General features: G+C 41.6%; 1 protein-coding gene across 2 annotated transcripts in view; it reads right to left on the minus strand.

The window, feature by feature from the left end:
* Window positions 1-3,123: 3,123 nt before the first annotated feature.
* TBC1D9 (TBC1 domain family member 9) overlaps window positions 3,124-16,497 on the minus strand; it is a 104,578-nt gene continuing 91,204 nt past the window's right edge. For both annotated transcript variants that reach the window (XM_033402381.2, XM_004263589.4), the window contains 5 exons: window positions 11,172-11,237; window positions 10,166-10,252; window positions 6,513-6,587; window positions 6,315-6,418; window positions 3,124-5,225 (listed from right to left, as the gene is read on the minus strand). In XM_033402381.2, coding sequence (XP_033258272.1) covers window positions 4,500-5,225; window positions 6,315-6,418; window positions 6,513-6,587; window positions 10,166-10,252; window positions 11,172-11,237 — 1,058 coding nt within the window. In that variant the 3' untranslated portion in view covers window positions 3,124-4,499. The remainder of the gene's footprint in view (window positions 5,226-6,314; window positions 6,419-6,512; window positions 6,588-10,165; window positions 10,253-11,171; window positions 11,238-16,497) is intronic.

A 16,497-nucleotide genomic window follows, 5' to 3' on the forward strand; every position in this document is an offset into this window, starting at 1 on the left:
GCAAATCATTCCTCTGTGTGTGTGTGTGCGTGCATGCTCATTAAAGTTAGTAATTATAGCTTTAAATGTATATATTGGAAAAGAAGTGCTTAAAAATTAAAGACAAAACAATCATCTCAAGGAGTTTGATGAAGAAGTACAAAACAAACCTAAAGAAAATAGAGAAGGAAATATTAAAGACAAGAGCTTAGATGCATAGAAAAGAAATCATGCATACAATAGGATCAACAAAAATAAAATGTCTGAAAAGAACAATATTGATAAACCTTGGTGAGGCAAATAAACAATAAAAAAGAAAGCAAATAATAAATACTGTCAAGATATGAAACATCACTACAGATCCTACAGATATTGAAAAGAAAATATATTGAGTAACCTTGTCAAAATTATGAAAATTAGATGAAATATAACTATTTCTAGAAAAATACAACTTACCAAAACAAAACTATCCAAGAACAAATAGGGAAGCAAAAAGTCCTAGAGCTATTAAATGGGTTCAGCAGCTAAAAACCTTTCCACTAAAAAACCTGCAGTTTTATATGGCTCTCACCAGTGAGTTAACACATTTAAAAATAAAATAATGTTAGTTTTCACAAACTCATCCAGATAATTTAGAGTGTACACTCTGCAATTCATCAGACTATCATGTGAAGATCTTAATAGATGTAGAAAAAGCATTTGATAAAAATTCAACATCCATTCATGTTAAAAACTTTTACCAAATGAGAAATAGAAAGGGTTTACCTTAATTTTATAAAATGCATCTTTATCAAATAAACTATAGCAAATATACTTAATTGTAAAACATTGGGATCAGAATTAAGAAGGGATGTCCTCTGTCACCACTTGTATCTGTCAGTTATTGCCACAATAACAATGTACAACAACCAACCACAAAAAAAATCTCAGTGGCATACAAAAACAATTTCCTCCTCACACAGGGGTAGGCTAGCCAGGCAGTTTTGCTAATCTCAGCTGGATTCAGCTGGCCTTAAATTGGGGCCATGGTTTCAGTTCCGGTCAGCTCCATGTGACTAATTCATCTGAGGTCAGTGGGCTACCTGAGGCATGCTCTTTTCATGGTGTGGCAGAAACACAAGAATAAACCCGATTGCTCAAACACATTCAAGCCTTTGCTCACATCATGTATACTAGCATTCCCTTAGTTGTGGCAGGTCACATGGTCAAGTCCAACATCAATAGAGAGGGGAAATGTACTCTATTAAGAAGGGATAAGGAGCAAATCATTCAAGTTGTTACAGCAAATAAATTCAAAACTGCTAGAGGTCCCACCTACTGCAGGAAAACAAGTGGATGGAAAGAAAAGTTATTGCTTATAAATGATATGAGTGTGTACATAGAACATCTAAAAGAATTGGTGGTTGGGTATTCAGGGCAGGGATGAGGAATTTGGTGTCAATAGTGATCACATGTTGAGGGTGAGGGATTCTGGCTAAACCAATTTAGCAGGATTCTGGCTAAAACTGGGCTCTTGAGGACATGCCCAAGGACAGGACCTAGTAGAGAAAACTCAGAGGAGCCCGACTAAAGTTTGGTAGCGACTTGTCACTACTGCCCATTGGCTGACCAGGATCCCAGCAAGTGAAGTTCTATGTTTTCTTCCTTCTTGAAAAGAACATGCTACTCTAAGGTCGTGCTTTGTCTTAGTTTGGGTTCTCCCAGAGTCAGGCCTTGAGACAAAGATTTGTAATTCATTCAGGAAGTGATCCCAGGAAATACGGGTAAGAGAGTGGGGAACAGAGAGAGGGACTTGAAGTCATCCCATAAATGGTTTTAGAGGTAAGCAAAATAGCTCTGTGTGTAACTGGATTTTGATCGCTCAGAGGTATTCCACCTGACGTTGAGGGGCCTGAGATATTCACCGCCAACTCCCATCAGTTATTGGTCCAGGGCTGCTCTCGGGGGGGGAGTGTTATTTTCCCTGTTCTTCTAGTGTGCCATGCACAGGTGGGCAGATATGTCTCTGGTGGCCAGAAGAAGACCCTAAAACGTACAGGTGCTGACAGGACAATAGGAAGTCAGGCCAGCATCACTAAAGTGGTCAGAGCCGAGTGAGCCGGGCTGGATATTAGGACATCTGCTACAAGACACTTTACAGTTAACAACTGGGGGGAAATAAGCAGGAGGGAAACCTCAGAAGTCAACGGGGGAGAAACACAGCAGTAAATGTAATGTGGAGCTGATTATGATGCCTGACAGCAGAAGGCACTGACAAGACAGTCTCAGAGACTGAGCTGGAAAGAATCAACTCAAAGGCTCAGGGCTCCTCCATAGGTAGCCTTTCGAAGCAAATGGACTAGAACCTGCTGTTATATAGTATATTGACACTGTGACAGAAACACTATGAGGTGCTGGAACAAATAAGGACAGTATTATGACAGAGTGTCAACAGGAACATATACTCTCAGGGTGATGCGCTGTTCAGTTATAATCCCGTTCTCAGTGATAATGGAAAATTCTGGCTCCTCTCATTTATCTAGGGCTACACATTTAAATACATGTTCATTCCCCTCCCAAACCCATCTTTAATTCTGGAGGTGAGAGAGAGTATCAGACTCTATAGAGTTATTTCTTGAGGCATCTTTAAGTGATAGAATAATGGAATAATGTATAACCATCTAAGAGTCGAATCAAATGAATGACTACTCAATTAAATACATACGAAATGGTGTTACCATGTACTAATCAGGGTTAAACAGAGGTATTTTCACCCTTTTATCACTTATGTAGGATAAGTTAAATGATTAGATGACTGACAATGATTCTCTTCCTTATTTTACATTCATATGCACATCACTATGTAGTATATTTCTGTATTTCTTTTCTTTTCTTTTCTTTTTTGGCTATGCTGCAGGCTTTCGGGATCTTAGTTCCCTGACCAGGGATTGAACCCGGGCCCCCAGCAGTGAGAGCGCCAAATCCTAACCACTGGACCGCCCGGGGAATTCCCCATACTGTATTTCTTACCTCAAAATATTTGCCTACAAAAATTTGTTACCTAAGTCAAAATGGTTGCCTAACATAATTTCCCCTGCTACGTTGTCAAAAGAATAATGTTATCACCTTAGACAGGAACTCAAGCACTGAGATAAAAGCCACATCTGAGTATCGGATGTATTTTATTTGTTCACATTTATCCTACTTGAGGTTAACACTACTTCATTGGACAGTTTAAAAAATCATTCTGTAAACAAAATAAAAAACAGCAGCAACAGCTAAAATAAAGACCAATGGCTACTAAAATAAAGGAATGCATTGGAAGGAGTATTCTGCATAAGCAAAGAAAACGTGACCATGATTATGAATTCAACAATAAGAGAAAAAAAACTCCAACATCTGTAAAAGACAAAACTATAATAGGAATAAAAAAGAAGCAACAATACAAAGTGCAGGTGCGATAGTTTTCATTTCCAAGTCCATTCAGGAAATAGAGCATACTATTCTTTTATATAAAGTGACAAGTTCCGCTTTAAACATTCAGTTACGTTATCTTGCAGGTTGTTTTTTCAATTTACATTATCTCTACTTTACATGGATTTAACTGGAAAGATGGTCATATGTGATACATGGTATAATTTCTTGAACCTACGGAGAGTACAGAAATGGTAAAGTTCATTGTTTTACTTTTTGCTTCATTTGCAATGAGTAACAAGAAGCTGAAAATCTAGTATGAGAAGCATCAGTATTTTTACTCCCCCCCCCAAAAAAATCCTGAGCCCTTTCATCATTTCTGTTGCCACTTTCAGATTCTCTGTAACAAAAGACTGTTCATTTCCCCTGAATTCTGGCCAGCTGACTTAAATCATCAGTTCTGTAAATGCAAAATTGGCCTGGTATTTGTCCAAATTGATCAGATAGAGGTGTTATTCCGGCATCACATAAAAATCACTCACACTTTCATAATTGCTTAGAACCTCAAAAGGGAACATCTGTGAAACATGATTTTTGAATAGAGGACTTTTATGAAATATATTTCAAATCTTAAAAAATAGTTTTAATGCTCCCTAAAAGTGGTATAGGATTTACCCCAGCTGACAGTGCCTATTCCATTTAAGAACATTCTGTGTTTGTGGCATTCTACTTTCCTTAACAGCTCTAATTTTATTTAAAAAGCCCCAATACACGTCTGCCGCCTTATTTAGTGTTAAACAGCACTATGTATACAGCTCAACAGCAAGATTAAGAAGTTATAAATACACACATATCACGGACAGAGTCATCTTTCTTTCGGAATTCATTGAATAAAACCGTATTCTGGTAAATCCCCCTCCCCCGACAAGAGAGTGAACTGTGCCTACATCGAGGTGTTTAAGTATTCCTCCAACAGCTTTCATTGTATTATATTATGAAAACACTAGGCTTTAAGCCGGGTACTAATAAATATTTAATTTAAAAGGAAGAAAGAAACCCCAACACAGAACATAAAAAAGACCCTCCCCCCGCCCCCGGCCTGCGTGTCCCTACAGAAGGCGCGGGATTCACCCGGACATGGCCGAGATCTCGTAGTCACTGGCCGAGGTGAGGGGCTTGCCCATCATCCGGATGTTTTTTGCACTGGTGATTCGGGCCATCATGCACACGGGCTTGTCAAAGTACTTCACTAGGGCAGGTTCTGTCAGGAGGGAGGCCAGGAACTGCTCGAAGGTGATGGCCCAGTCCCGGTCCAGGCTGGTGCTCCGGGGCAGCGCCGCTGTGCCCTGGCCGCTGCGCACCAGCACCGTGTCCTCACCGATGTCCTCGCAGTGCAGCTTGTCCTCCTCGTGGGAGCCGGCACTCAGCACCGAGTACGAGGACATGGAGCTGTCGTCCTTGGTGTCGTCGTCGGAGATGAGCATGGAGGAGCAGGCCCCGTGGTCCCGGGGCGAGGAGTCCTCTAGCTTGATGTCCTCCATCTGTCCCCCCAGGGAGTGTTCCTCGCCGTCCCCCGCCAAGCTGGCCGGGAGGGGCTCCACGGGGTCCGGCGCGTAAGGCTGGCCCGGCCCTTTGTTGGGGAAGAGCATGCCGCCGGGGAGGCCCTGGTTGCCGGGTGGCCCGCCACCTCCGCTCCCGCCCTCCTTGGTGGGCTGGGTAGTGAAGAGCTTGCCCACTTCCCCGATCTCCAGCAGGAGGCTGGTCACCGCCGCCGTGGCGTGGTACAGCTCCTGCTCGTTGGGGTCCTCGCTGAACATGTTATACATCGTCTTACACAGCTCGATAAACTGCCCCTGCAAAGTGATGGAGGGAAAACACAAGCATGTGGCCACCTCATGAGGAGCACGGAGGCAGGACCCAAGTGGACTGCAAAGCCATTCAATATCAGGACTCCTACAAGATCCCGGAAGAGTCCTACCGTAGGGTGGATGGATGTGTAGTTTAAAGTCTCTTTCAATGCTTCCTTTTTTTAAACTGGGAAAACTTCTAACATCCATGAAAGCAGAAAGAATGAAATAATACGCCTTTATAATAGTACCTATCATTCTAGAGTCAAGAAGGACCACGGGGACCTCCCTGGTGGTCCAGTGAGTAAGACTCTGCGCTCCCAATGCAGGGGGCCTGGGTTCCATCCCTGGTCGGGGAAGTAGATCCCATATGCATGGCAACTAAGAGCCTGCGTGCCGCAATGAAGATCCCACGTGTCGCAACTAAGACCCGGCGCAGCCAAAATAAATAAGTAAATATTAAAAAAAAAAAAGAAGAAGGACCATGTTATACAAATGTTTCACTAACTGTTTTATCCTTTCTTGCAGTATCTTAAGTAAATCGCAGATCTCACCTCATCTCATATCTACACACTACAGCAGGCAGCCCAATGTTTCCAAGGTCAGGTCAGCTCCAATCCCCTCTCCCATGACACATCTGCTGGTGTCCACGGACGGACGTCATGCCTCCCACCCCCACCAGGATGATTTATCTCTTCTTCTGTTAGAAAACAGCATTTGCATCCTGTATTTTAATTATTTATATTGTTTTATCACCCTCATTACATTTCAGCTGTTTAAGGAAAAAAATATGTCAGACACCTTTATAGCTGAGCACAGTGGTTTGAAAACAGCACGAGCTTGTCTTCCGAGTATCTGAGGGTATTTTTAAAGATTGGGATGAGAATGCATGTATTCTCAAATGTGAATATTTCGTGGTTCACATATTCTCTGAGGAGGTCATTTTCTCACAACAGAGCATACTTTTAATGCACAAAATAGATCCGAACAGGTACTACTTAAGCGCCTTGAGGAGTACTTATTCCACATTTATCTATGACTAGAAAACAGAGCTTCAAGGTTTGAAATGCATGAACTACACTGTTCGGTACTCACCTGATTCAATTTGGGTAAATCCTTTGCATTCTTTGATCTGGATTTATTTTCTGGAGTCCAGAGTCTCAGATAATTACGATTTTCTTGAGAATTTGCCCTCTTCCCTAAAACCCAAATGCCGAGAAATAAGTGTTCAAAGGTCAAGAAGCAACTGTTGAACCAGCAGTAAGGGAAACACAGAGAAGAGAAAGTCTGTACCTCTGTCGGGCTTTAGACTCACTGTAACAAAGCCATCGTCTGCACTGTGTTTGCTTCTGCTGTCCAATCCAACCACTACCAGGAAAGATTCAGAAGAAAAAAAGGAGAATGTTACATGATAAACCCATAGGTTGAGCAGGTGTAGTAGAAAACAGAAAAACCTCTAGGTAGAGTTGCCTAACACAGCAAAACAAAACAAAACCCCAGCACATAAATAATTAGGTAAACAACAAGTAGTTTTTTAAAGTGTGAGTTCCCACATATCACATGGGACATACTCACGCTAAGCAAATCATTTTTTGTCCACCTCAAATTCAAATTTTACTGGGTGTCTCATATTTGATCTGACAACTGAGTGTTGCCTGCCAGGTCAGTAAACAAAGGATGTTGCAGCCATCAAGCCAGCAGCACTGCAGCTGCCCCCAACTGTGCCATCTCCACCCTGCGGGGATTCAGGATGGAGAAAAATAGGATACTGGCCCTAGATAGCTAAGGTGCGTATCAAAGGAATGATTTCAGTAAGCCCAGACTCTTGCATCTTCCCATACACAGAGAAGCACTAAATTCATTAACTTGAGATATCTGGTTTCTTTAATTAACACTAATCTTTTGATATTCCCACTACCTGTTTTTTTTTTTGCGAAAAAAATCTTATATATCCTGGCTCTCCTCCGTTATTTCTTCAGAGCAGTCCCTCTGAGCTATGCGTGAGGCTGCCTCCTGGGCTTAAGTCCTCGGTATGTCTGCCGAATAAAACGTAATTCTCAACTTTTAGGTAGTGCTTTTTTTTTTTTTTTTTTTTTTTTTTTAATACAATCGAAAAACTCTATCTCTAGGTGAAAGATTCCCCAAGAATCCTTTTTCACAAGCAGGGCTCGGTGTATAAATAGGAATTAAAGGAATGATGTCATGTGGTGTTCAGTACTTAAAAAACGGTGGTGCTGGCCCCAGTGAATGCTGATTTCCCCCCTCTGTTACATTATCATCTTAACTTTGTATACATGAGATTGACCTGTCAGGCTCTGCAAAAGATCAAGAACTCACTTTTTAAAAAGAAACTGACGTCTATGTTGATAAAAGAAAACAAATGTCATGTGCTACTAAATTCCTTCAGATTCATAATCTGGCATTTTTTGACTTTCAAGAAAACAACTTATAATTGTTTTCTTCTTTCTTCTTAAAACAGGACATCCCAGGGCTTCAAAAGGAGAGGTGTACTATCCCCCCAGTTTCCCATTCAGTTTGTCAGCTGTAAGAATGCATCCCAAGCACTTCCTCAGCCATACAAAAGGAGGCTGGTTTGCCGCATACGTAACCTTTACATATTTAGGGCCAAATTAAAATCTCAGCAGCTTTTAAGACAGACTGAGGACAATGAACTATATATGCCGTGGAGAAAGTCCTCTCCTCTTAATGTTGAACTAGCTTTAGGGAACAAGTAGATAGTCCAAAATGTTATGGTAAGCCCCATGCAATGGATATTATACAGCCAATTAAAAACCATGTTTTCAGAGAGTGTAAATGACATCGTAATAGGCTCACTGGATTTTAAGTGAAAAAAGGATACAAAACTGTACAGGCAGAAGAGGTGGAGATGGCATGTGCCAGAACACGCTTGTTCTATGTTTAAATTGTTCATAAAACAATCCTTCAGCCAAAACAAACAAACGAACAAAACTGTATCGGCAGTTTGATCCCAGTTTTATATATACATTATGGATATTATTATAATTATATGGATAAAAAAGGAATACTTCAAGATATTAATTATTATTGATAGTTATCTTTATATCGTGCAGTTTTAAGATATCATTAGCTTATTTTATATATTTTGACCCATATTAAAAAATTTTTGATACAAAGCAATAGTACTTATGGAGTTAGAAAAAACATTTTTTTTTTTTTGCGGTACGCGGGCCTCTCACTGCTGTGGCCTCTCCTGTTGCGGAGTACAGGCTCCGGACACGCAGGCTCAGCGGCCATGGCTCACGGGCCCAGCCATTCCGCAGCACATGGGATCTTCCCGGACTGGGGCATGAACCAGTGTCCCCTGCATCAGCAGGTGGACTCTCAACCACTGCGCCACCAGGGAAGCCCAGAAAAAACATTTTTTAAAAAGCATCTTTTGAGGCTATTAAATGCTACTGGCATGTAACCATTCCTGAAGCATTTCTGAAAGAAGTAACTCCTTTTCTGAGATGAGTTCCCACTAAGAAAGATGCGGCTAACATTTTGCAGCCAAAATATGATTGCTAAGGATTTGAAGAATGTTGTCAGATGTGCCAAGGCACTATGCTAAGAGGCTTACTACATTATCTCACTAAGTCCTTACTATACCCAATGTGACAGCTCTCATCTCCACTTTCCACACAAGGACCCTGGTGCTCCCAGATGCCCGAAGCTGCCTGAGGTCATCTAGACAAACAGAGCTAGCATCCTGTCCAAAACTCCTGCCCTTAACACCTATCACCAATAAGAATACTGTCTGGCCCTTGCTCCTCTCCACTCAATCACTTAGGGGCTCACAGTTTAAAAGCAGGTCTAAGCTGTGCTTATTTGGGGACCGTAAGATTTAAGAGGCAAAAGGACCCAGGAGCAACCCATGCTGACTTTCAACCTTGGGTGAAGTCAGGAGGCCGCCTGCCCTACGGATGAAGTATCAATAGGATGGAGACAATGCACAGCAGCAGCAAGCCCAGTCGCTGCTTAGATCCACACATGGCACAACAGAACAGGTTCTTATGTAAATCTGGAGATATTTCCAATGAGCCGGATCATGTCTGTGTAGATCTAACAACCGCACAGAGCAGGGGTCAGCAAACTTTCTCCGTAAAGGGCCAGATGGCAAATATCTGAGGCAATTCTACCACTGTAGTGTGAGAGCAGCCATAGGCAATATATAACTGAATGAGCTTGGCTGTGTTCCTGGTTGTGTTCCAATAAAACTTTATTTATAGGCAGTAATGTTTAAATTTTATATTATTTTAATTCTTTGATATAAATTTTATATTATCGGGCTTCCCTGGTGGCGCAGTGGTTGAGAGTCCGCCTGCCGATGCAGGGGACACGGGTTCGCGCCCCGGTCCGGGAAGATCCTACATGGGCCCGTGAGCCATGGCCGCTGAGCCTGCGCGTCCGGAGCCTGTGCTCCGCAATGGGAGAGGCCACAACAGTGAGAGGCCCGCCTACCACCAAAAAATGTATATAAATAAATAAAAAATAAATAAATTTTATGTTATCACAGGCCGTACAAATAGGTGGTGGGCTGGATTTGGTCCAAAGTTTGCTGACGTCTGTTACAGAGCAGCGTATCTGATGTCAATGCTAGTCCAGATTCTGGAGATCAGCATTACAACAGAATGACGCTCTTAATGAGCGCTTCTCCCTATCAAGGAGAGGGGAGCAAAGTATATGCTCTCCAGTTAACACTTTTTCTAAGCCAGCAGGACACAAGGTACATGGTCCTTTCGGCGGGCTGAAGTTCCCACTCCCCAGTAGTTAGTCAAGTTCAAAAATTTAAAAAGAAAGTAGCATATCAGGCACTTGTATTCATTATACTTCTTTGATTGCCTAGCTTTGGAGGCAACTTTTCCCAATAACAGAGGGCTCTGTAAAAAAGAAACAGAGAGGCCCTGACGAGGAAAGTCACTTACCATGGGTGCATTCTGGGGTGATATCTTCAAAGAAGTATTGAGTTGCTTCAAAAGCGGAATCTGGCTCGTCTTGATCAGAGGATGGCTCTGGAGAGAGAGGAGAGGTGATTCTCATATTGGCAGGGCCAGGATTCAATGAAAGTGTGCTTTAATTGCTGAAGAAATGACACGGGGCTCATGAGAAGCTGAAGTTACGAAGGTGGGCTGGGGGGTCCCATCACTGGTGCAGGCCTTGAATGCCCACCTCCTCAAAACCCTTATGGGGGAGGGGCTCCCTCCAGTTCTAACTCCACCTTCCTTTATAACAACCCCACACTGAAGTGTCCCTTCACATTTGCCTTTTTTGGAGACTTATCCTAAATCCTATGGAATGAGGGTTTAAGGAACCAAATTTTGGGAAACTGTAACTATAATGATAATTCCCAAATCTGTAGTTTTACCCTATCTCTATCCTTGGAGCTAATCCCCCTTCCTCCCTCCCTTTTTACTTCTTCCCTTTCTCCCTCCCTCCCTCCCTCCCTTCCTTCCTCCCTTCCTTCTTTCCTCCCTTCCTTCCTTCCTTTCTCTCTCCCTCTCCCTCTCTTTCTCTTTCCCTCCACCTCTCCCTCCGTTTCTTTTTTAGTATTTGCTAGATATTTCCAGCTGGAGGCCATCCCTGTTTAAAACTGAACTCACAACTTCACCATCTTTCCCACTGTTTCTGTCGGTGGTAACAACACTGCTCCCCCTCGACTCAGAATCCCACGAGTTACCAAGTGTTATTCTTTCTCTTGCAGAAGCCTGCTCTTTTCTATTACTGCAACTCACACTTCAGACAGGTGAGTGATCATTGAAATAAGCACCTGCTGATTCAGGAACTTGTGTAAAAAGTATCGTTCAGTTTGTTCTCAGTGACCAATGAGTGATTTTGTACATCAAAAAAAAAAGGCAAACAGGTCTCGCCAAAAAAGACTTCAAGCCAGGCCAGAGTCACAGGTACATGTGCTACTCTGTGTGTCTCGCTTACCAGGCAAGACGTGCATTTTGTACAGCAGTTTGAGCTTCTCTGTGAGGTCCCCATGGCACGCGGCACCTAGAAGTCACGTAAGTAAAAATGTGAAATGCACCATGTGTGCCACAATCCCCCCCCACCCCTGGCTCAGCATCCCCCGAAGCACCTACTTTTACTCATTGAAACCCAAGTATCGTGTGGCAGAAAGTCTGGCCAGGACGTATTTGGGTTGAAAGCTCTGGAGCCAGGATACCTGGTTTCAAATGCTTTGTACTTACTACGTGCCCTTGGGAGAGTGAACCTCTCTGTACCTCAGTTTCCCCTCTATGAGGCAGGATGACAAATTAGAAGATACCACCAGTGGTCTTGATATCAGGGCCCATGAAATGTGAGAACTAAAGGTGTTAACACTTAGAATAGTGGCTGGCACAAATTTAACTAGTGTTATTGATTAGAAAAGTCAGGTGACTGGGCCTCAACACCCTAAATACTTGCGAGAGTTCAGAAATAATCTCAATACACGTTTAAAAGTGCTTCATATTACTCACTTTAGAAATCTTTTTTAGTTGCTTTTGGGGTCTCTTAAATATTTCTTCAGTTCAATTTAGCCTAACCTAGCCGCCATTGTATCACCATTGCTTCAACCCAAAGAATCCTGTTACTTTTTCCCTTACAGTCCATACGTATTTCAGGAATCAGAAAATCCTTTGTAAATGCGTGTTCCAGAGCGCCTAGTTGAAGGTTAATCGGACTTGGGAAAAGGGGAATCACAGGATCTGGATTGGTTGGCAGGGGCACCAGGGGTTATCTCGTCCCACCTCCCACTTAATGCAGGGGCCTCCTCCCACACCCACATCCACGTAAGAGAGACGTCTGAACATCCTCAGGGACGGGAAGCTCATCACAACCAGAGGCATCTCATCTCACTGGGGAGTTCTAGAAACACTGAAAGGGCTCCTGTCATTTTAACTTTAGTCAGGATCCTTAACCTACAGGTTCAAGTGCATAAATTCCATGAACCACAGACAATGTAAAATGTGGCCACGTGCCGATGTCACTTTTTGGGAAGATTTCCACAGTCCTTATCAGATCTCAAAGAGATCACAACTCAAAAAAAGGTTTAGAACTATTCCTTTTCCTTCCTCTTTAGAGTAAAAAAAAAAAAAAATAGGTCTATTACGTCTTCATTACAACGATCCCTCAGATTTTAAGGACAGCTGTCCTGTTCCTCTCCAGCTTATCTTTTCAAGGCAAATTTATGTCCCCCAGGCTATACCCTCTCTACATTTTTTCAACTTTCTTATACGACATCGTTTGTACACTCTTCCCTATTCTTACCCACATCCACCTTATGTGTTAATGTGCCCATCAATAACCCTCTGGACAGAGAGTTCCAGAAGCTTCTAGTCCACTGCAGAGAATAGTGGAACTGTTCTTGACTCTTAGCCTAAGTCTGCATTCAACTCTTTATACTCTTCACTCTGGAGTTTCTTATTGACCACATAGTTAACTAAACCCCCAAATGCTTACACACTGACTAATACTAACCATGAAAATAATGACAGACATTTTTGAACCATTCACTTTGTATTAAATCCTATGTTAACTACTTTCCATATGCATTTCACTTTCTTCTCACAATAATTCTACGAGATGGTCACAATTATTATCCCAACTTTACAGGTGAGAAGTCGGGCTTATTGATATTAAGTAATGTTCAAGGTCATAAGCTAGCAAGTGGCAGGCCCAGGATTTGAACTCAGATTTGTCTGACCCTAGATCGCATGGTTGAAACCACTATACTATATATGCAGACATACAGTTCCTTTACAATCATTTCTTAAAATTTAAGATTTCTGATTTATCTCTATCAGTTTGTTTTTGCCAATCATTTCCTCCTCTGATTTCTTTAAATCTTGTTTTTGTCCTCCAACACAATGGCTGTCTCTCTTCACTTTTGTAGTGGTAGCTTCTCTACCTTTATAGTTTAAATCCCTGACTAAGTCAGGTAGGGGGGGATAAGCAGTAATTGTAGTGACAATAACTAACACTTTTTGAACCAGGTACTGTTGTGGGAACTTTACTTGAATTATTTCTTTTAGTCCTGACAATAACTATTTTGCAAATGAGGGAACAATCACAGAGGTTAAATACCAAGCCCAGCATACTAGAGAACTCTCCATTGACCGTCATGCTTTGGGTGCAGGGTTCAGACAGTCATTGAGTCACCAACATCCATATCCCTCCAACTTTCCATTTATCATGAGTTATCTGTCCAGTGACCAGCTGCCTCATGACATCTATGGCATGTTTAGAAATGCTGCCTTCCAGCAATACCACTGGAAAAGGAGGTCCAGCTAATTTGTGGCTTGCAATTGTAATCCCTCATCTCTAATTCCATAGAGATGTTCTGTTCACTAATTTCTAGAGGGATCTTTCTGGAGATGAACATTGAAATTATTATTTTTTTTTTTTTCTTTTTTATTTTTTTTTTTTTTATTTTTTTAAACATCTTTATTGGAGCATAATTGCTTTACAATGGTATGTTAGTTTCAGCTTCACAACAAAATGAATCAGTTATATATATACATATGTTCCCATATCTCTTCCTGCTTGCGTCACCCTCCCTCCCACCCTCCCGAACATTGAAATTATTGATCCATCTCTTCCAGAATTCATTCTTTAGTTTCTTAAGACTTGAACAGAATTTTTCTTTTCTAGTCTACTTGTCTGTCTCCATAGCTGTAATCAACCCGCATGACTGACTACAGCTCTTGAGACTCCGCCCGGCAAACGGGGTGGAGTTGACTTTGCTCAGAGAACTCAACTGCATTTTTAAGAAGCCCAAGTACTCTTCTCCAATGTTTCCACTATCTTGGACTGCAAACCTCGCTTTCTTTTTCGGAAGATTTTGAAGAGTATTTACCTTGTTGGGGTTTGACTAGGCTTAAGTAAGTTAAATATTTATATTTATTCCTATCACTTTCTACACGTGTCTGGTATTTTTGTTGTGAACATCTTTGCTAGAAGCAGATTCGCATTACAACTAATTGGCCGTAAGGCCATTTTGCCATAAAAGATAAAAATAACTGGTTGATGGTTACATTACACTAGAAAGTAAGATGTCAATTTTTGCAAATCCTTCAGTGAGCTAATCTAAGCCAGACTGTGTTAAAATTTGCACCATTTTCAAGAAACTTACGCCCATCAGGAATCACATTACGATTTCCTTTTGGGGGGATAGGAGGAGCTTGATTCTTCGTTTGCCTCCAGCGTCTAATACTGCATATGATAAACTTGGTAAAGACGGCCTGAGAGGACAGTCTGTTGTATCCAAATTAGCTAAAGAATCAATCATTAATGTTCTCGAAGGCTGTTGTGAATTAGTAGCTGCTTCTTTTATATTTGCCATAGCTTGGTGAACTTTTGGTTTCGACGAGTGGGAGGCATGACTGTGCTGGTCGAAGGATTTATAAAAACTGATTTGTTATCTTTTTCTAGTGTCGTAACTGTCAACCAACTATTTTGATCTCTTATGGCAAAATGGCCTTATGGCCAATGAGCCTTGCAGCAAAACTGGCCGCAGCAAAGATGTTTACGGCAAAAATTCCTAGAACCCTCTCTACGTGCAGAACCGGTCTCTTTTTTCTCCTCCTTATTTTTGTCCAAAAGTAATTTTTAAAAATCTCCCTTTTGATAGACACCAAGGTGATAATAATAGTTACTCTGGGGCAGAAAAGATTAGGAGAGGGTCGAAAGGGTCCTTAGCCTTGTCTGGATTGTTTTACTTTATTTACTTTATTTTGTTCACTTTTTTGAAAAGCAGAATGTATTTATGTTACTTTTGTAATTAAAAATTAATGCCTCCTTCTTCCCTAAAAAAAAAAAAAAAATCCTATTTGCTGTCCTTAGCACAGAGTAGTGAGAACAGCCCTCATCTGAATCCTGGACCCAGTACGTACTAACTGTGCTTTTCAGTTCAATAACAGACATACACTGACTTGCTAAAAATGAACGTTCCAGCAAGTTGCTTAACTTTTCTAAGCCTCCATCTCTTTAACTGACAATGGGGGTATTAATAGTAAGCAGACAGGTAATAAAACATAATATTGATAGTAACTGCACAAACGCTGCTTCCAGGGTGCCTGAGTTCCAACTCCAACTTTGTAGTTGTGTGCTTTAGGTAAATTAAATGCACATAAAGCATGAGGGCAGTGCCTGGCTGAGCAAATGCTTTATAAATGTTAGTTATCAATACTGTTATTACCCTCAAAGGTCTGTTGTCTGGATTAAGTGATAAAGTACAAGTTCTAAAGCATCACAACAGAGCCCGCACTTAAAAAAGGCTAGTTTCCTCCATGTACCCCCTTTGAATGATATATCTGAGCGCTTGATACAAATAGTTTTTACTTATCTAAGAGGACCTTATCTACACCCCTTTGCTTTTTTAACAACCATCAGTTTTCTCTGGCCTTTAAGCCTTCCAGTCATTATTCTTAATGATTTAGGGTACTTTTTGGAATCATCGTTGGCTCTATGTCTGACGCCTTCATCTTTCGTGGGCACAGGTCATTTTCAAGTGCATGGACCAAGGTCACAGAGTGGCACAATTAGAATTTTTAAAAGTCTTCCTTCTTATCTCATTCAGGCAGCCTGACATAATGCCTGCTATATCCACAACCTCGTAATGGGTGGGCCAAGCTTGACCACCACGTAGCTTTTCTGCTCAAGTATTAATGGGACAAGAGTCCAGTGGAATATAGGACAGGAAACAGGTCAGGCAGTGAGGCTGACAGGCAGAAACTCGTGCTGCTTGGGAGGTGAGGGTGTGCATTCTCAGGATGGACACGCTTCCTGCCCGCAAAATGGAGAGAAAAGACTTCCATTTAGACTGGAGGGCTGTTGCATTTTTTTTCAGCTCTTTATTAAAAACATTATGAAATGTTTTATAAAATTTTATGAAACATATGTACTGTAAATGTATTTTTTGACAAAGAAAAGCAATCCATCCAAACATTTCTTCCCTTGTAAAGTTATCGTGATTTGTGGTTTCAGTGTTTAAGTTGGCATTCTTGCAAACTCTCTGATAATGTATTTTAACTAGTGCTGAGGACTATCGAATGTAGAAGTGATTAACGATATATGATTAACGATTTAATCATATATCCATTAACTAAAAACGAATTTTACAGTCAGCTTGCAAACCTTAAAATGTGCTTCTCTGTCCTGTAAACCTTGTCTCCTGAAGCGAGCGGGGCTGTGGTCCTGAGGGCGGCACAGAGAACCACGAGGACCACGGTGCTTACTGACCTATTCCCCCCTCCCCCTGCCCCAACTCATG

This window comes from Orcinus orca, chromosome 4 (genome assembly GCF_937001465.1).
Source record: "Orcinus orca chromosome 4, mOrcOrc1.1, whole genome shotgun sequence".
Lineage (NCBI taxonomy): Eukaryota > Metazoa > Chordata > Mammalia > Artiodactyla > Delphinidae > Orcinus > Orcinus orca.